Source organism: Poecile atricapillus, chromosome 28, assembly GCF_030490865.1.
Source record: "Poecile atricapillus isolate bPoeAtr1 chromosome 28, bPoeAtr1.hap1, whole genome shotgun sequence".
Lineage (NCBI taxonomy): Eukaryota > Metazoa > Chordata > Aves > Passeriformes > Paridae > Poecile > Poecile atricapillus.
Window position 1 is genome coordinate 2,283,094 of NC_081276.1, and position 18,522 is coordinate 2,301,615.

Consider the following 18,522-nt stretch of genomic DNA (forward strand, 5'->3'; position numbering starts at 1 on the left):
CCCCCCCAAAAAAAAAAAAAACCCAACCCAAAACCCAACCCTAGGAGACAAAAATCCACTGGGAATGATCCTCTTTAATGCTGATTTTCCACACATTTGCCAAACGTGGAACGTGCAAGATGGGGAGCGTGCGCCGCTGGCCACGGGCGAGGGGCTGGGTTTTGGGAGGCAGGGGAAAAACGGGGGGTGGGGGGGTCACAACCACCCCAGCCACCCCAAAAAACGCCCCCCACCCACCTCCAAACCTTCCAGCCCAGGGGGGGAAAAAAAAAATAAATGATAATAAAGCACTAAAGGTGAAACATTCAGTGCCCCCCTCCCTGATACAATCGAAGGTAAAAGCCCCCAAAGGGCGTTTAGGGGAGTGTGTGTGTGTGGGGAGGGGGGCGAAGATAAATAAACCCCCTCCCCTCAAAGACAATAAAAAAAAAAAAAAAAAAAGGTTTGGGTTTTTTTTTTTCAGTTTTTCACGATTTTTATCTTCTTTTTTTTTTTGGTTTTTTTTTTTGTTGTTTTATCTTAAAAAGTCGTTACAAAAAGAGCCATCGAGGAGCCTCCTACAAAAAAACGGGTTAGTGTTTGTCCAAGGGGGGGGTGGGGAGGGGGGAATTTGGGGAGGGGGTCGTCACATTCTGTCCCCCACCACCCCCCAGCCTTACCCTGACCCCCCCTTTGGTGCTCTAAGCTCATAAAACCCCTTAAAAATTGCACGTGAGCGTTTGGTTTTCAACAGATTTCGGCAACTCCCGGGGATGGGGGGGTGGGATTGGGGGGGTGGGATTGCTTTTGTACAGCCCCCACCCCGAAATTTTGGGTGGGGAGGGGTTACAATCAATTTTTGGGAGGTGGAGGGGGGGTTACAATCAATTTTTGGGAGGTGGAGAGGGGGTTACAATCAATTTTTGGGAGGTGAGGGGGGGTCACAATAGTTTTTTTTTGGGGGGGTGGGACCGTTTTGGGTGGGGGGGAGGAGAGGGGGGCCAAAACCACCAGGGACAGCCCCAAAACAGCAGCCCCCCCCCAAATCTCAATCTCCACAGGGATGGGACCCCCAAAGTTGTCCCAGATTTGGAGACCCCCCCCCTCATTTTGAGGGTTTTGGGGGGTGGGGGGGGGAATTGTGGCTCATCCAGGGAAAGGGAGGGGGGAAAAAAAACCAACAAAATCCCAACAAAACAGCAAAAATTTACCCTGTTCCATCGAGCTGCCCGTGGAGGGGAGGGGGACACACATCCTGTCACCCCCTCCCTGTCCCCAGCTGCTCCCTTGTCCCCTCCCGGGGCTGGCAGCGGGTGCAGAGCGAGGCTGGCGTGGGGCGTGCGCGGCGTTTTTTGGGGAGGGGGAGGTGGGGGGGACACAGCCCCGTCTCCCAGCGCGGTGTGGGGGGCTCTGAGGAGGGTGAGGAGGGTGAGGGTGAGCCCCCCTGAGCCCTCAGAACTCCACCTTGCAGGCGGGGAAGGTCTCGTCCTGCATGGCCACGGTGCTGTTGCTGCCCAGCACGGTGATGCCCAGCTCCTGCTGCCGCTCGTGCGTCTCCTGGTACCACTCGTGCATCACCAGAGAGTCGAAGGTGGGGATCAAAGTCACCTGAGGGGACACCCAGGGCACTCTGTCACCCCCAAAATTATCAGCAAGGGGCACCCAGGGCACTTTGTCACCCCCCCTGCACCGGCATGGGGCACCCAGGGCATTTTGTCACCCCCAAAATTATCAGCAAGGGGCACCCAGGGCGTTTTGTCACCCCCAAAATTATCAGCAAGGGGCACCCAGGGCACTTTGTTACCCCCAAAATTATCAGCAAGGGGCACCCAGGGTGTTTTGTCACCCCCAAAATTAATGGGAAGGGGCACCCAGGGCGTTTTCTCACCCCCCAAATTTTTGGGAAGGGGCACCCAGGACTTTTTGTCACCCCCAAATTATCAGGAGGGGGCTGATCCCACCTCCCCTTATCACTCCCCCAGGAACAAGAAGGGGAACCCAGGACACTTTGTCACCCTCCAAATATCAGGAAGGGACACCCAGGACAGTTTTTGTCACCCCCAGGAAGAAGAAAGGACACCCAGGACAGTTTTTGTCACCCCCCAGGAGGAAGAAAGGACACCCAGGACACTTTTTGTCACCCCCAGGAAGAAGAAAGGACACCCAGGACAGTTTTTGTCACCCCCCAGGAGGAAGAAAGGACACCCAGGACACTTTTTGTCACCCCCCAGGAGGAAGAAAGGACACCCAGGACAGTTTTTGTCACCCCCCAGGAGGAAGAAAGGACACCCAGGACACTTTTTGTCACCCCCCAGGAAGAAGAAAGGACACCCAGGACACTTTTTGTCACCCCCCAGGAGGAAAAAAGGACACCCAGGACACTTTGTCACCCCCCAGGAGGAAGAAAGGACACCCAGAACATTTTGTCACCCCCCCAAATATCAGGAAAGGACACCCAGGACAGATTTTGTCACCCCCCAGGAGGAAGAAAGGACACCCAGGACAGTTTTTGTCACCCCCCAGCACCACGAGGAGGCCGATGCCAGCCCTCCACGCCCCCAGGCTGGGCTCTCACCTGGATGTCGATGCCCCACTGGTGCTTGCCCGTCAGGAGGGCATCGAGCAGCGGCCGCAGCACCCCCTCCTTCAGGTGGTCATCGCCGCTGACCACGTAGCACAGCGAGCGGATCCGCCGGAAAAACTCCTCGTCCACCGTGCGGGCGCTCCAGGAGCCGGGCAGATACGCCAGGTCCACGTAGACGGGGGGTCCCTGGGGGGGCTGCAGCCCTCGTGCCTGCTAGGACAGGGGGACAGCGGTCACGGCCGTCCCCAAAGACCCCGCGGTGCCACCCCTGCTCCGCCCGCCCCTACCTGCCGGCGATGCCCGGCCGGCTCCGGCCGCCGGCCGCGCTCCAGCGCCGCGGGCGTTGCCGGGGGTCCCGCTGGACGAGCCCTTCTTGTCCCCGAGGGGCGGCCTGGCCTTGTCCCCGGTGGGAGGCCTGGCCTTGGTGGCCGAGGAGGGGACGCGGGGGGACTCGGCTTTGGGGGCGGCGGGCGCCGAGCCCACGCGGGACGGGGTCCTCTTCACCCTGGTGCCGGGGGGCTCCTTCCGGCCGGGGGCAGCGCCTCGGGGTCCACCATGCAGATTCCGGGCTGGGCAGGGAGGGGACAGGGGTCCTTCAGGGGGGCTGGCAGCGGGTCACACGCTCTGGCCACGCCGCGGGGCGGCCGCTCCGAGTCCTCGTCCGACTCCAGCCCGTCGGCCAGGATGGACGGGCAGTCCTCGGTGGCCGGAGGGACGTCGGAGTCGGAGAGGGTGGGCAGCGACTCGCTGACCGACGTCGGGGGGGTCTCGCCCGGCCGGCCCCGGGGCGGCGCCAGCTCCTGCGAGGGGTCACTGTCCGACAGCTCCCGCGGGCTGGCGGCGGCCGAGGGCGACCGCTCCGACTTGGGGTGCTCGAACTCGCAGGGCGACACCAGGCACAGGTCCACGTCGTGGGGCGAGTCCGAGCGGCGGCCGGGCCGCGTCCCCGCGTCCCCGTCGGCCCAGGGCGGGTGGTGGCACGGCCGCAGCGGCAGCGACAGCCCCCCTTTGGCGGCCTCGGGCTCGTCCCCGGAGCCGCGGGAGCGCTGCCCGTCCTCCGGCGGGGACTCGCTGACCGGCGGCAGCACCTGCTCGAAGGACACCGAGAGCGACTCGTCCACCTCGGTGGAGTGCGGGGAGCCCACCTCGGCCGGCAGCGAGGGCGTGGTGATGGTGGGGGACACGTCGGGGACGTCGTCCTTGAAGGGGCTGAGGGACAGGCACCCCGCCTGCTTGTCCGGCGCCGAGCCCTCCTTGCCCGCTCCGGCCGCCGGCCACGCGTTCTGCTGCCGGCCCGGCTCCTCCGCGCCCTCCTCCACCGGAGACTGGTGGAAGGGCGTGTGGCCGGCGCTGGCCGGCCCCGAGCTGGCCGGGGACATCATCTCCAGGGTTTTCTCCTCGGAGCTGCCGCAGGGATCCTCGGCGCCCTCGGGGCCGTGGTTGAGCAGCCCGGTGGGCGTCAGGTCGAAGTTGACGCTGCGGTCGCTCTTGGGGGTCTTGGCCATGGGGGACGGGGGGCACACGGCTCGCAGGGGGCTGCTCTCGGGGTAGCGCAAGCGCTGGGGGCTCTCGGGCTCTTCCAGGCCGTTCTCCAGGCAGGACGGATCCCCCGGCACCCCCGGCCGCCGGTTCCCCCCGTTCTCCAGGGATAAAGGCTCCAGCTCGCTGTCGGCCGTGGCGATGCCTTCATCCGTGGATTCCTCCTTCCTCCTCCTCCCGCCCTCCTGCTCGGCCTCCGGCAGCATCTCCTCGGGGGAGGAGGACTTGGAGCCATCCGAGGCTCCCGGCTCCTTCTGGCCGCTTTTAGCCTTGGGTTTCTCCGGCTCTTTCTTCAGCAGGGACTTCTTGACGCTGCCGGCCTTGGCCGGGGCTTTGCGGCTCTCCGGGACCGGCGTTTTCCGGGCCGGAGCCTTGGCCGGAGCCTTGGCCTCAGCCTTGCTGTCCTTGGAGTCCTTCCGCAGCGTCTCGGCCTTGGCCTCCTTCTTCACCACCTTCACCTCCTTCTTGGTCTCGGCCCCCTCGTCCTTCTTTGGTGGCTTCTTCTCCTCCTTCCTGGCAGCCGGCTCCTTCTTGGGCGCCGCCTTCTCCTTGTTCGCCTTCGGCTTCGCGTCCCCCTTCGCCTTCTCAGCCGCCGACTCCGGCTTGGCTCGGCCATCCTTGGCTTTCTCCTCTTCTGACCCCGTCCTGGCCGCGTCCCCCAGGGATTTTGGCTTCTCCTTGGTCCCGGATTTCACCTCCTTCTTCTCCACCTTGGGAGCCTTCTCCTTCGGCGCCGGCGCCGCGGCCTCCACCAAGCTCAGCTTGGAGCCCGACTTGAGGCTCTCCTTGCTCTCCGCCCTCCTCTGCTTCGGCGGCTTCTCCGCCTGCGCCGTCCCCTTCAGGTCGTTCTTGGTGACCACGGGGTGCTTGAGGAACTCCAGGTGCTTCACCTTCTCCAGCCCTTCCAGGATGCGAGCCTGGGGCGTGCAGCCGGGGAACAGCACGCGGATGATCTTCTCGGAGCGGCTGACGGGGTGCCACACCAGCAGCACGCACAGCGAGGTCAGGCACTGCAGCGGCAGCTCCTGCTCCTTGGGGAAGCCGTTCCCCGCCCAGTGCTGCAGGAGGAACTCCAGCTCCTTGGTGCCCTTGACGGGGTTCAGCACGTACATGTCCAGCCGGCCCACCCCCATCTTCTGGAAGAGCACGGTGGGCTCGGCGCGGGGGCCGCCGTCGCGGGCCAGCAGGTTGGGCCGGATGCCCAACTTGTCCAGGTAGTGCAGGGTCAGCGCGGCCTCGTCGCAGCTCTTGAGCACCCGCGAGTCGCCCTCGATGTCCTTCAGCTTCTCGCAGGCGTTGAGGAAGACGACGCCCAGCTCGGGCGAGATCAGGTTCTTGGCCCAGTCGCCGTTGCCCTGCGAGCTCTGGGACGGGTCCTCCTCCAGCTCGGCCAGCTTCCTCTGCAGCAGGCTGTTGATGCCGGGCAGGCTGTCCGTGCCCGCGTGCGTCACCAGGATGGAGTCGATGCGGTCCAGGTGCCGCACCAGCTTCCAGAAGGAGGATTTGGGGTTGGAGCCGCCGTTGACCAAGACGTTGAAGCCGTTGACGGCGAAGAAAGCCGAGTCGCCTCTCCCGCCCGGGAAGATGTAGCAGCAGGGCTTGGAGAGCTTCAGGAACCCCACCATGGTGGGGGGCTCCAGGAGGTCGAAGGGGGACTGGGGTTCCAGGGACTCGGACAGGTACTCCATGAACTCCTCCAGCCCCTCCATCTCCGGCAGCACGCAGCCGGGGTTGTAGCGCAGCTCGATGAAGTCCTGCAGGTTGTGGTGCTCCAAGCCCGAGTCCCTCCACTCCCCGAAATCCGGGCAGCTGATGGTCAGCCTGGCCTTGGCCGAGGGGTCTGCAGAGCTCAGGATCTCCCCCACCTGCACAGAGGGGCGGCTTCGGGTGGGAGGGGGCACCGGGGTCACCCCCTGTCCCCCCACAGGGATGGACCCGTGGGGGTGGGAGGTGTCCAGGAACACGTGAGATCATTGGATCCACACCTGCTGCCTGCTTTTTTGGGGGGTTTTGGGGTGCCGGCCTCCTCTGCTGCTGGGCAGGGTCCTGGGGGGCTCCCAAAAGGGGGAGCTTTCCCTGACCCCCCCCACCTTGGCTGTGACCCCCTGGCAGGTGAGGATCTGCCCCTCTAAATTATCAGAATCTGCACCCCAAAATCCTCAGGATCTGCACCCCTAAAATCCCGGAATCTGCACCCCAAAATCCTCAGGATCTGCATCCCTGAAATCCCGGAATCTGCACCCCAAAATCCTCAGGATCTGCACCCCTGAAATCCTGGAATCTGCACCCCAAAATCCTCAGGATCTGCACCCCTAAAATCCCGGAATCTGCACCCCAAAATCCTCAGGATCTGCATCCCTGAAATCCCGGAATCTGCAACCCAAAATCCTCAGGATCTGCACCCCTAAATTCCTGGAATCTGCAACCCCAAAATCCTCAGGATCTGCACCCCTAAAATCCTGGAATCTGCACCCCAAAATCCTCAGGATCTGTACTCCTAAACCCCCAGGATCTGCCTCCCCTAAACCCCCAGGATCTGCCCCTTTCCCTGCCCTTCAAACCACCAGGATCTTCCTCCCAACACCCCCAGGATTTGCACTCACAGATCCCCAGCATCCACCCCTAAACCCCCAGGATCAAAACCCCCAGGATCTGCCCCCCTAAACCCCCAGGACCTGCCCCCCAAACCCCCAGGATTTTCCCCTCTAAACCCCCAGGATCTTCCCCTAAACCCCCAGGATTTTCCCCCTAAACCCCCAGGATCTTCCCTTAAACCCCCAGGATCTGCCCCCCCTAAATCCCCAGGATCTGCCCCCCCTAAACCCCCAGGATTTCCCCCCCTAAACCCCCAGGATTTCCCCCCCCTAAACCTCCAGGACCTTCCCCCACAAACCCCCAGGATTCCCCCCCCTAAACCTCCAGGACCTTCCCCTTTTCCTGCCGCAGCCCCCCAGGATTTTCCCCACACCTCGCAGTGCCCCCCGTGCGAGGATCATTCCCGAGGAGCCGCCGGCGCCGTGCTCAGACAACATCCCCACAAACCCCCCCTGCTGCATCCCCGGCTCCTCCAGCAGCTCCACACCTCCTTATCCGTGAAAATCTGGATGAAATCCCGCAGGGAGAAGCAGCCGGTCTGCAGCATCAGCTCCCCGGTGTCCTCCACGCAGGGCCCCGCGAACACCAGCAGCTTGTGCTGCGACACGTCCGTGATGAGGTTCCGCAGCTGGGGACGGAGCAGGGGGGACATCAGGACCGAGGGGACACCCTGGGGACAGCGCTGGGGTGGCCCCACCGTGACATTCCCACCTCACCTCGTCACACAGGGATTTATCCGAAGGGTTCAGCAGCACCAGGGTCTCCAGCACGTCCCCGCGGTGGTGGAGGGTGCGCTGACCTGTGGGGACACAGGGGGTGACAATCACACCCCCTCCCTCCTCCAGCCTCCCAAATTTGTCCCCCAAGGCCAGGCAGTGCCCGGTTTTCCGGAGGAAGAGGGACGGGCGCGTTGCCGGACACGGCGGGGGCCGAGGGAAACGCTTCCCGTGTCCTTCCTGCCACGGGGAGGGGAGGGAGACTCCCCCAAACGCTCTGGCTGCTCCCAGGGTGGGTTTTTGGGGGGTTTCACACCCACTGTGGGCCCAGCCAAGGCTGGGATGTGGTGGGGGAAAAGGCCCTGGAGCTCCAAATTCCCCATTCCATCCCTCCACGGAAAATCCCAGCCGGGGTGGGAGAAGGAAGCGGCTCCTCACGTGGGGGGATCACGGGGTTTGCACGGGGGGGAGGGCACAAAGCCAGGCCTGTTCCCACAAAATCCGGGAGGAGAAAACGGGGAGGGGGCTTCCCTGACCACCAACACCCCCTCCCACCACTCCCCAGCTCCTGGGAGAGTTTTTTCCCTTTTTTTCCTGTTTTTTTATCCCATATTTCACCTTTCACAATGCTGGAGAAGGTGGCTGAGTGCCGGGACACGAAGAGCTTCAGCTGCTCGTCCAGGTTGCAGGAGGCCAGGTCGATGTCCCAGGAGCGGATCCCTGCGGAGAAAAACACAGAATAAAAAAATAAAAAAATTGGGAATAAAAAAAAAATTGGGATTTTAGACCCCAAAAAACCTGAAAATCCCACCCAAAAATCCCCAGCTGAGGTGATTTTGGGGTGTCCCCAAGCACCTGGTGAGCTCCTCCTGCCGTGACTCACGGCAGCTCCGGCTCTGCCAAATCCCAAATCCCGATCCCCCGGGGCACGGAACAGCTCTGCCAACACCTCCTCAGAGCTGCCAATTATGGAATTACCAGATTTGGAGCTACCTGTCAGCACCTGGACAGGTGCAGAACCCAGAAATGGCTTTGAGATTCCCACAAAAAGGGATTTTGGGAGCTTATTCCCAAAATTCGGGTGGCTCCGGGCGCTGCCGGTGGCGGGTGGGGATGGTGTAACGGCCCCGGGGGTTGCACAAGAGTTTGGGGCCGTTTTGGGGTGGTTTTGGTGAGGTTTGGGACGGTCCCAGAGCCAGGGGACGAAGGATCAGGACTGGGAATGTCCCTCCTGTCCTGGGTTTGGGATCTGATCCCGCTGGGATCACGGCCTGAGACCCCCCCCCAAATCCAGGCAGGGCTCAGGGAGGGATGAGGGGGCTGGAGGGGGGACCCTGAAATATGTGGGGTAAATCCTGGGGCAGGAAAAGAGAAAAATCCTGGGAATTTGGGGAGCAGATCCCAGGGATCTGGGGGGACAAATCCTGAGAACCCCCGGGGGGAAAATCCTGGGAATTTGGGGAGCAAATCCTGGGAATCTGGGGGGAAGATTCTGGGGGCTTGAGGGGCAGGGAAAGGAGCAGATCCTGGGAGTTTAGGGGCGAAAATCCAGGGGATTTCACGGTGAGAATCCTGGGGATTTTGGGGTGCAGATCCAGAGGATTTCGGGGTGCAGATCCTGGGAGTTTAGGGGTGAAAATCCAGGGGATTTCACGGTGAAAATCCTGGGGATTTCGGGGTGCAGATCCTGGGAGTTTAGGGGTGAAAATCCAGGGGATTTCACGGTGAAAATCCTGGGGATTTCAGGGTACAAATCCTGGGGATTTCACGGTGAAAATCCTGGGGATTTCGGGGTGCAGATCCTGGGGATTTTGGGGTGCAAATCCAGGGGATTTCGGGGTGCAGATCCTGGGAATTTCGGGGTGCAAATCCAGGGGATTTCGGGGTGCAGATCCCGGGAATTTCGGGGTGCAGATCCTGGGAATTTTGGGGTGAAAATCCTGGGAATTTCGGGGTGCAGATCCCGGGAATTTCGGGGTGCAGGAAAAGGGGCAGATCCTGGGGGGGGTCCAAACCCAGGGGGAGCAAACCCTGGAGGTCTTGGGAGGAGAAAGAGCTTGAGGATTCACCTCCCTGAGGATTTGGGGGCAGGAAAAAAGGGGCATTTTAGATTTTATGGGATTTCAGAGGCTGAGGGGCCGCAGAGGGCGCAGATCCCGGGGGGGGGGGGGGGGGGGCAGGAATGGGGCAAATCCCGGGAATTTGGGGGCGCAACCCCCAGGAACACAAAGAGGCAGGAGAAGGGCAGATCCCGGGGGGCTGGGGCAGCCCGATAAGGGGCGATCACACCCCGGTGCTGCGGGACCGAACGGAGCATCCCCGGGCTGGCTGAGGGGAGCGGGGGGGGCGCTGCTCCGGTGGATGCGGGCGGCTCCGGGAGGATCCCCCCGGAGCATCGCGCGGTCTCACCTCGCTCCAGCTGCTGCAGGGCGGCGGCCCTGAGGCCGGGCCGGTGGCAGCCGCCGCCCACGATGGCGAGCAGCGAGAAGCGGCGCGGCCCCGAGGCCGGAGGGGCCGCGGCCACCGGAGCCACCGGAGCCGCCGCCATCTTCGGCGCCCCCCGCCCGCCCCGCCGGCCACGCCCCCTGCGTCACCCCCGGCAGGGCCACGCCCACTGATGTCACCGCCAGCCAATGGGAGGCGCCGCAGGGGAGGCGGGTGGGCGGGGCGGAGGTGGGAGAGAGGCTTCTTAAAGGGGCAACGCGCGGGGTGGGGCAGAGGGTGGGGTCCGCGCGGGAGGTGCGGGGTTCTGGGTGGGGGATTTGGGGTTCTGGGTGGAGGTTTGGGGTTCTGGAGGGGGATTTGGGGTTCTGGGTGCGGGATTTGGGGTTCTGGATGGGGGATTTGGGGTTCTGGATGAGAGATTTGGGGTTCTGGAGGGGGATTTGGGGGTTTTGGAGGGGGATTGGGGGTTTGGAGGGGATTGGGGTTCTGGAGGGGGATTGGGGGTTGGATGGGGGATTTGGGGTTCTGGAGGGGGATTTGGGGTTTTGGATGGGGGATTTGGGGGTTTTGGATGGGGGATTTGGGGTGCTGGATGGGGATTTGGGGTGCTGGATGGGGGATTTGGGGTTCTGGATGGGGTTTGGGGTGCTGGCTGGGAGATTTGGGGTTTGGGTGGGGGATTGGGGGTCTGGGTGCGGGATTTGGGGTCTGGAGGGGGATTGGGGTGCTGGCTGGGGGATTTGGGGTTTTGGATGGGAGATTTGGGGTTCTGGATGGTGGTCGGGTTCTGGATGCGGGATCTGGGGTTCTGGGTGCGGGATTTGGGGTTCTGGATGGGGGATTCGGGGGTCTGGATGAGGGATTTGGGGTTCTGGATGGGGGTTTGGGGTTCTGGATGGGGAATTTGGGGTTCTGGATGGAGGTTCTGGATTCTGGATGAGGGATTTGGGGTTCTGGATGAGGGATTTGGGGTTCTGGATGGGGGTTTTGGGTTCTGGAGAGGGAATTTGGGGTTCTGGATGGGGGATTTGGGATTCTGGATGGAGGTTCTGGATTCTTGATGGGGGATTTTGGGTTCTGGATGAGGGATTTGGGGTTCTGGGTGCGGCCGGGCCGGGCTGTTGAGCCCCCGCATCCCGCGGATCCCGGACTCGGCTCCCCGCCGGTTCCCGCAGCGTCCCCATTTCCACTCCCAGCCCCTCATCCCTGCCCCAATCTCACACTCCCGACGTGAACCCACAGCAGGAAACACCCCCGGCCCTCAGGAGGCGCCAGAAGGGGCTGAGAACCTCAAAATCCCCCCAAAAAAAGCAGGCAGCAGGCGCGGATCCGATGGTTTAATGCATCCCTGGACACCGCCAGCCCCCGGGCCGGGGCACCGGCGCTGCTGCGGATCCATCCCGGTGCAAAATCCCGGAATCCCGGAATCCATCCCGGTGCGGGGAGGGGCTGGGGGCCCGTGGCTCCCCCTCCCTCCCTCCCGTGCCCGGGGCGCAGGCGGGTGGCAGCTGGTGTCCCCCGGTGTCCCCGGTGTCCCCCGGTGTCCCCGGTGTCCCCCGGTGTCCCCGGAGCCTCAGGAGCACTTGAGGATGAGGAGGTTGCAGGAGGTTCCGCGGGGGCAGCTGCAGAGTTTCCCGATGCGCGCCCCCCGCCGCACCGCGCACGGCTCCCGGGGCTCGCACTGCGGGGCGGCACCGTCAGCCCCGGGGCTGCACCCCCACACAACGGGGGGGTTTGGGGTCCCCCCGAAGCCTCCGGGCGAGCCCCAGCCCCGCCCTACCCAGGGCACCCAGCTCAGCCTCTTCTCCAGCGCCGGCGGCTCCCGCGTCCGCAGCTTGTCCAGCACCTCCTGCAGCACCTCCACCTGCCAGGGCCAGCACCGGGACACCCCGGGGCTCCGCGGGGTCACCCCGGGTCCCCTGGGACACCCCGGGGCTCCGCGGGGTCACCCCGGGTCCCCTGGGACACCCCGGGGCTCCGCGGGGTCACCCCGGGTCCCCTGGGACACCCCGGGGCTCCGCGGGGTCACCCCGGGTCCCCTGGGACACCCCGGGGCTCCGCAGGGTCACCCCGGGTCCCCCGGGATCTCTGGATCCGTGTCACCCCAAATTCCTGGGACACCCCGGGGCTCCGCGGGGTCACCCCGGGTCCCCCGGCACATCCCGGAGCTCTGGATCCGTCATCCCCGGTCCCCTGGGATCTCTGGATTTGTCACCCCAAGTCCTTCGGGACACCCGGGATCTCTGGATCTGTCACCCCGGAGTCCCCCGGGATCTCTGGATTTGTCACCCCGGGATCTCTGGATTTGTCACCCCGGGATCTCTGGATTTGTCACCCCGAGTCCCCCACGCTCCTGTCCCGTCCCCACCCCGTGTCCGGCTCACCCAGGTCAGGAATCAGGGCTGGGGCAGGATCGGGGGGGTTCAGGCTCTGTCCTTCGGCTGCCGCCCACCCCCGCGTCCCCTCTCGGGTCCCCCCCACCCTCCTGCAGCTGAGCCAGAGCTCAGGATGGAACCGGGAAGGAGAAAACGACCAAAACTCCCCAAACCGGCGATAGCCGCGTGCTGCGGGACGTCCCCGGTGTCCCCAGGACCCCGGGACAGCAGCACAGAACCAGCGGAGGGGTCTCGGTTTCCCCCTCCCCAATTCCCCCGGGACCGCCCAGAACCGGTCCCGAACCGGGATGGGAGGAGCAGGAACCTCCCAAAATGCCCCAAAAACGCTCGGGGGGTGCTGGGGACCCCCTTTCCCCCTCCCCGAGCCCCTTACCAGCTCCGTCTCCTCCCGGCTGTGCCCGGGCGGGCTCAGGGCGGGCCGGAGCCCCGGTACCGGTTCGGGGGTACCGAGCAGGATGAGGCCGGAGCCCAGCAGGCAGAGCAGGCAGAGCCGAGCGTTTTCCATGTTCCCGGTGCCGGCTGCGCCCCTGGATGCTCCGGGATGTGCCGGGCCCCGCTTTATACCCCCGCAAACAGCCGGTGACGCAGACGGGGCGCCCAAACCCCGGCACCGGCACCGGGCTGGAGGGGGGACACAGCGCCCCTGGGGACACCGGGGCCACCAGGCAGGGCCGGGGACGGACGTCAGCAGCGGGGACCCCCGGGTGACCCCCGCAGGCCGCAGCCGCTGCCAATTCCCTGAGCAAACACCGGGATCGGGCCGGAAACCCAGCCCGGAGCGGGCACCGGACACGGCACAGACCGGACGGGCACGAGAGGGGACAAACGGCGTTAGTGGGAATGGGGGGACAGACGGGGGGACAGACGGGGACAGACAGGGGGACAGACGGGGACAGACAGAGGGGACAGACAGAGGGGACAGACAGCGGGACAGACGGGGGACAGACAGGGGGACAGACAGGGCGACAGACAGGGACAGACGGGGGGACAGACAGGGGGGACAGACAGGGACAGACGGGGGGACAGACGGGGGGACAGACGGGGGACAGGCAGGGGGACAGACAGGGGGACAGACAGGGGGACAGACAGGGGGACAGACAGGGGGACAGACGGGGGGGACAGACAGGGACAGACAGGGACAGACGGGGGGACAGACGGGGGGACAGACAGAGACAGACAGGAGGACAGACAGGGACAGACAGGGACAGACAGGGGGACAGACAGGGGGACAGACAGGGGGGACAGACAGGGACAGACAGGGACAGACGGGGGACAGACAGGGGGACAGACAGGGGGACAGACAGGGGGACAGACAGGGGGACAGACAGGAGGACAGACAGGGGGGACAGACAGGGACAGACAGGGACAGACAGGGGGACAGACAGGGGGACAGACAGGGGGACAGACAGGGGGACAGACAGGGACAGACAGGGGGACAGACGGGGGGACAGACGGGGGGACAGACAGGGACAGACAGGGGGACAGACAGGGGGACAGACGGGGGGACAGACAGGGACAGACAGGGGGACAGACGGGGGGACAGACGGGGGGGACAGACAGGGACAGACAGGGACAGACGGGGGACAGACAGGGGGACAGACAGGGGGACAGACAGGGGGACAGACGGGGGGACAGCCAGGGGGACAGACGGTGGGACAGAGAGGGACAGACGCGGACAGAGACACGGACAGACGAGGGGACAGACAGGGGGACAGACAGGGACAGACAGGGGGACAGACAGGGGGACAGACGGGGGGACACCGGGGGGCTGCAGCTCTGCTGTCCCACAGCCCTTCCGGGTTCTCCGGTGTCCCCACCGGGGTCTCCGCTCCCGCTCCATCCCTGCCCGGTCCCTTTATGTCCCCAAACCCCCCAGGACCCCCACAGACACCGCCCCCCGTTCCCCTCTGACCCCGGGGGACCCCCCCAGACCCCCATCACCCCCGGGGGTCTCCCCCGTCCCGCCGCCACTCCAGGTCCTGTCTCAGCATCTTCCTCCTCCTCCTCCTCCTCCTCGCTGGGCTTTGGGGATCCGCGGGGAGACCCCCGCAGAAACCGGGACGGGACCGAGCCGCGGGCACCACCGGACACCGGCAGGACCCAAGCGCGGAGAACCCCGACAGCCGCCGATCCGGTCACCCCAAAACCGGTCCGGTCCTGGCTCCCAAGCCTGGTCCGGTCCCCCGGGGCCCCGGTCCGGCTGAGTCCCGGTTAACCCCGCCTGGCCCCAGCCCAGTCCGGTCCCGGTCCGGTGGCTTCCAGACCCAGTCCGGTGGCCCCTGACGCCGCTCCAGCTCGGTTCTGGCTGCCCCCACTCGGTCCGGTCCCGGTTCGGTTGCCCCCAGCCCAGGTCGGGGCCCGTTTGGTGACCCCCAGCCCGCCCTCACTCGGGTCCCAGCCCGGTTTGGTGGCCCCCGGCCCCATTCCAGCTCGGTCCCGGTCCCGGTCCCGGTCCCGGTCCCGGTCCCGGTCTGGGGGAGCCGCTCCCGCCCCGCCCGCACCCCGAGGCCCCGCCCACGCGGGCGCGAAGCCTTCTGGGTAATGCAGTCCCCGTTTAACGGCGCTGGACGAGCGGGGCACTCCGGGACTACACTTCCCATGAGGCCTCGCGGCGGAGCAACGAGAGGGCGAGGCCAGCGCCGCCTGCTGGCCCGGAGGACTCCGAGCGGGAGCGGGGCCGTGCCCGGGCACCGGAGCGGGGGGACACGGGGGGCGCCCAGCGGGGACAGCGAGAGGGGACCGGGGACAGCGAAAGGGGACCGGAGACAGCGAGAGGGGACCGGGGACAGCGAAAGGGGACCGGGGACAGCGGCGACGCGCACGGAGCGCCAGCACCGCCGTGGCCGGGTGGCAGCGTGGGAAATACGGCTCAGGAGGACGAGACCGAGGGAAACTGAGGCACCGCTCGGGCACCTCCCGTGACCCCACGGCCCCGGGGGTTCGCGCACCGGTCCGGTGCAGCGGCGGGATTCGGGGACGCGGTGAAGCGACCCCGGTGTGCCAAGGACAAGCGCGGGCGCCGGGAGCGCGTCCCGGGCCGTGTTCCCGGCAGGTGGCGGCCGCCGCCCGCCCGCCGCACGGAGCTCCCCGCGTGTCCCCGTTTCCCCCGGCTCGGAGCGCACCGACCACTCCCGCCCCCGGCTGCAGGTCCCGGTGCACGGACAGAGCCGCCCCCGCGGCCCGGTGCGTGAATTGCCGCCCCCCGGTGCCGCCCCCGCTCCACCGACAGAGCCCCGCTGCAGCCCCCGGTGTACGGAGCGTCCCGCGGCCCACGAACCGACCCCCGCTGCCGCCCCCGAGAGCCGGACCGACCCCACTGGGCAGCCCCCGGTGCACGGACCGACCCCTCGGTGCACGCACAGAGCCCCGGTGCAGCCCCCGGTGCACGGACCGAACCCCCCGGTACCGCTCCCGGTGAACGAAACGACCCCCCTGTGCAGCCCCCGGTGCACGGACCGACCCCCCGGTACCGCTCCCACTTCACGCACAAAAACCCCGGTGCAGCCCCGGTCCCAGGGCCCGACCCCCCGGTGCACCGACCGATTCCCGGTGCAAGAACCGATCCTCGGAGCAGACCCCCGTCCCACGGACCGACCCCCCTGTGCAGCCCCCTTGTCCCACGGACCGACCCCCGGAGCAACCCCCGGTGCACAGACCGACCCCCCCGGTGCAGCCCCCGGTCCCACAGATCACCCCCGGTGCACCGAGCGACCCCCGGAGAGACCCCGGGGTTGCCGCCGATGCAAGAAACGACCCCCGGGGCGGGCCCCGGTCCCACGGACGGACCCCGGCCGCCCCGTCCGGTGCCCCCCGGTTCCCCCCAATGCCCCGGTTCCCCCCCGTTTCCCCCGTTCCCCCCGGTTCCCCCCCCGGTGCCGCCGCCCCGCCGCTCCCACGCCCGTCCCGGCGCGGGGGGGGCGCAGTTTCAGGGCGGGGGTTTCCCCCGCGCTCCCCCCCCCGCGTTTCACCCCCACGTGGGTCCCGCCGCCGGCGTCCAATCAGCGCCGCGCCCGTGGGCGGCTCCGCGCGGCGCCAGCCAATGGGAGAGGCGGGGGCGCCGCGCGAGACTACGCCCGGCCGCAGGAGCCTATAAAAGGCGGCGCAGGGCGCGGCGGTGCCTCAGAGCGATCGCGCTGGAGCGGCGGAAGGAGCGGAGCGGGCCCGGGGATCGCGATAGCGCCGCGATTGCTCAGCGATATCCCCGCCGTAGCCGCACTCGGGATTATTGCTCTTGGAATTTGCCTTCTTCTCCTGAGGATTACACTTGCACCATGACCCTGGAGGAGCTGGTGCCTTGCGATAGCAGCAAGTAAGTGGCGGGCGGCTCGGGGCGGGCGGCGGGGGCTCCGCGGTTGTCGCGGGTTCCGCGGTTGTCGCCGCCGGCGCTCACCGGCTGTGCCGTTCCTCCCGGCAGGATGCAGGCGGTGAGCGAGGCGGTGGAGCGGGTGCTGGTGTCGGCTCTGCGGCAGGACCGGCTCACCGTGGGGGTCTACGAGTCGGCCAAGCTCATGAATGTGTGAGTATCGCGATAGGGCTGTGTCGGGGGGGGGGGGTCTCTGTCGGGGGGGCTGTGTCGGGGGGCTCTGTCGCGATAGGGCTCTGTCGGGGGCACTGTCGCGGTCTCTGTCGGGGGGGCTGTGTCGGGGGCACTGTCGCGGTCTCTGTCGGGGGGGCTGTGTCGGGGGGCTCTGTCGCGATAGGGCTCTGTCGGGGGCACTGTCGCGGTCTCTGTCGGGGGGGCTGTGTCGGGGGCACTGTCGCGGTCTCTGTCGGGGGGGCTGTGTCGGGGGGTTCTGTCGCGATAGGGCTCTGTCGGGGGCTCTGTCGCGGTCTCTGTCGTGGGGCTCTGTCTCTCCTGCCGGGGTTCACCCTCCGCTGAGCGCGGATCTGGCTCCTGGCAGGAGCGTTTCGCAGGGGGGGTGCCCAGGCACAATTTGAGGAGGGGTCTGTCCCCCATTCCCAGCGCGACAGGGAGGTGACACGGGGGCTTCCACCGTCCCGAGCTGTCCCTGACCCTCCGTGTCCCCCCCGCAGGGACCCCGACAGCGTGGTGCTGTGCGTGCTGGCCACCGACGAGGAGGACGAAGGTGACATCGCCCTGCAGATCCATTTCACGCTCATCCAGGCGTTCTGCTGTGACAATGACATCCACATCCTGCGCGTGTCGGGCATGCAGCGCCTCGCTGCCATCCTGGGCGAGCCCGAGCCGGGCTCCGAGCCCCGGGACCTGCACTGCCTGCTGGTCACGGTGAGCGGGGGGGGGTGACACGGCCGGGAGCCGGGGAGGGTGACGCGGCGGCTCGGGGACACGTGTGGCGGCGCTGGTGGCACTAACCTCGTGCTCCTGCTCCCCCCCAGAACCCGCACACGGACGCCTGGAAGAGTCAGGGGCTGGCCGAGGTGGCGAGTTACTGCGCCGAGAGTCGCGATAGGAACCAGTGGGTGCCTTACGTGTGTCTGCAGGAGCGCTGAGCCCTTCCCGGCCTGGACTTGAGGGATTAAAAAAAAAAAACCCAACAGAAAACAACAGGAAAAAACAAAAAAAAAACCCAAAAAAACAAGGAGAAACAGCCAGTTCCAACCCACAATACCCAAAACCCACCGATTTTATTTTTCTTTTGAACCGGAGAGGAGGAAGGGGGAGCGCGGCCGCTGCGGTGGGAACCGTGCCAGACCCGGAGGGGGATGGACACTGGCCGGGGAGAGATGGACACTGGCCGGAGCCCCGAGGGAGAGATGGACACTGCCCGGGGAGAGATGGACGCTGGCCGGAGAGAGATGATGGACACTGGCCGGAGAGAGATGGACACTGCCCGGGGAGAGATGGACACTGGCTGGAGCCCCAAGGGAGAGATGGACACTGGCCAGGGAGAGATGGACACTGCCCGGGGAGAGATGGACACTGGCCAGGGAGAGATGGACACTGCCCGGGCAGAGATGGACACTGGCCAGAGCCCCAAGGGAGAGATGGACACTGGCCGGAGCCCCAAGGGAGAGATGGACACCGGCCGGAGCCCGGAGACAGACGGACACTGGCTGGAGCCCCGAGGGACGGACACTGGCCGGAGCCCCAAGGGAGAGATGGACACTGGCCGGAGCCCCGAGGGACAGACGGACACTGGCCGGAGCCCCGAGGGACAGACACCGGCCGTAGCTGCCGTCCGAGGAGTCGTGCTGGACCGTGGGCTGGAGCTGGACACTCAGGATTTTTGGCAGCTGGGACCCGAAGGAGGCGAGGATTGCAGAGGGCTGGATTTTTAATTTTTTG

At 65.9% G+C, this 18,522-nt stretch overlaps 3 protein-coding genes across 4 annotated transcripts; 1 reads left to right on the forward strand and 2 right to left on the reverse strand.

The window, feature by feature from the left end:
* Window positions 1-950: 950 nt before the first annotated feature.
* Window positions 951-9,993, reverse strand: MAP1S (microtubule associated protein 1S). Its single transcript, XM_058859033.1, is given in 7 exon segments — window positions 951-1,587; window positions 2,555-2,773; window positions 2,851-5,967; window positions 7,185-7,325; window positions 7,414-7,496; window positions 8,032-8,133; window positions 9,823-9,993. Coding segments are annotated over 7 exon segments (3,957 nt in total). The 5' UTR covers window positions 9,962-9,993; the 3' UTR covers window positions 951-1,431.
* A 976-nt stretch (window positions 9,994-10,969) lies between these two features.
* LOC131589312 (cocaine- and amphetamine-regulated transcript protein-like) lies at window positions 10,970-13,124 on the reverse strand. Of its 2 annotated transcripts, XM_058858625.1 has the most exons (3): window positions 12,628-13,124; window positions 11,639-11,722; window positions 10,976-11,539 (listed from the first exon to the last, which is right to left on the reverse strand). In XM_058858625.1, exons 1-3 carry the CDS (start codon window positions 12,757-12,759, stop codon window positions 11,432-11,434), a joined length of 324 nt encoding a protein of 107 aa, XP_058714608.1. In that variant the 5' UTR covers window positions 12,760-13,124; the 3' UTR covers window positions 10,976-11,431. The 2 variants fall into 2 exon arrangements, with proteins under 2 accessions (XP_058714607.1, XP_058714608.1); XM_058858624.1 differs by having other exon boundaries at window positions 10,970-11,722.
* Window positions 13,125-16,363: 3,239 nt separating this feature from the next.
* Window positions 16,364-17,815, forward strand: GADD45B (growth arrest and DNA damage inducible beta). Its single transcript, XM_058858814.1, has 4 exons — window positions 16,364-16,563; window positions 16,669-16,770; window positions 17,289-17,502; window positions 17,613-17,815. Exons 1-4 carry the CDS (start codon window positions 16,526-16,528, stop codon window positions 17,724-17,726), a joined length of 468 nt encoding a protein of 155 aa, XP_058714797.1. The 5' UTR covers window positions 16,364-16,525; the 3' UTR covers window positions 17,727-17,815.
* Window positions 17,816-18,522: the final 707 nt, after the last annotated feature.

Coding starts and splice junctions, on each gene's coding strand:
- LOC131589312 (XM_058858624.1), bottom strand. CDS start 12,759: ATGGAAAACGCTCGGCTCTGCCTGCTCTGCCTGCTGGGCTCCGGCCTC. Junction 11,723..12,627: donor GCCGGGAGGAGACGGAGCTG/GTAAGGGGCTCG, acceptor TGGCCCTGGCAG/GTGGAGGTGCTGCAGGAGGT.
- GADD45B (XM_058858814.1), top strand. CDS start 16,526: ATGACCCTGGAGGAGCTGGTGCCTTGCGATAGCAGCAA. Junction 16,564..16,668: donor GTGCCTTGCGATAGCAGCAA/GTAAGTGGCGGG, acceptor TCCTCCCGGCAG/GATGCAGGCGGTGAGCGAGG. Junction 16,771..17,288: donor TCGGCCAAGCTCATGAATGT/GTGAGTATCGCG, acceptor TCCCCCCCGCAG/GGACCCCGACAGCGTGGTGC.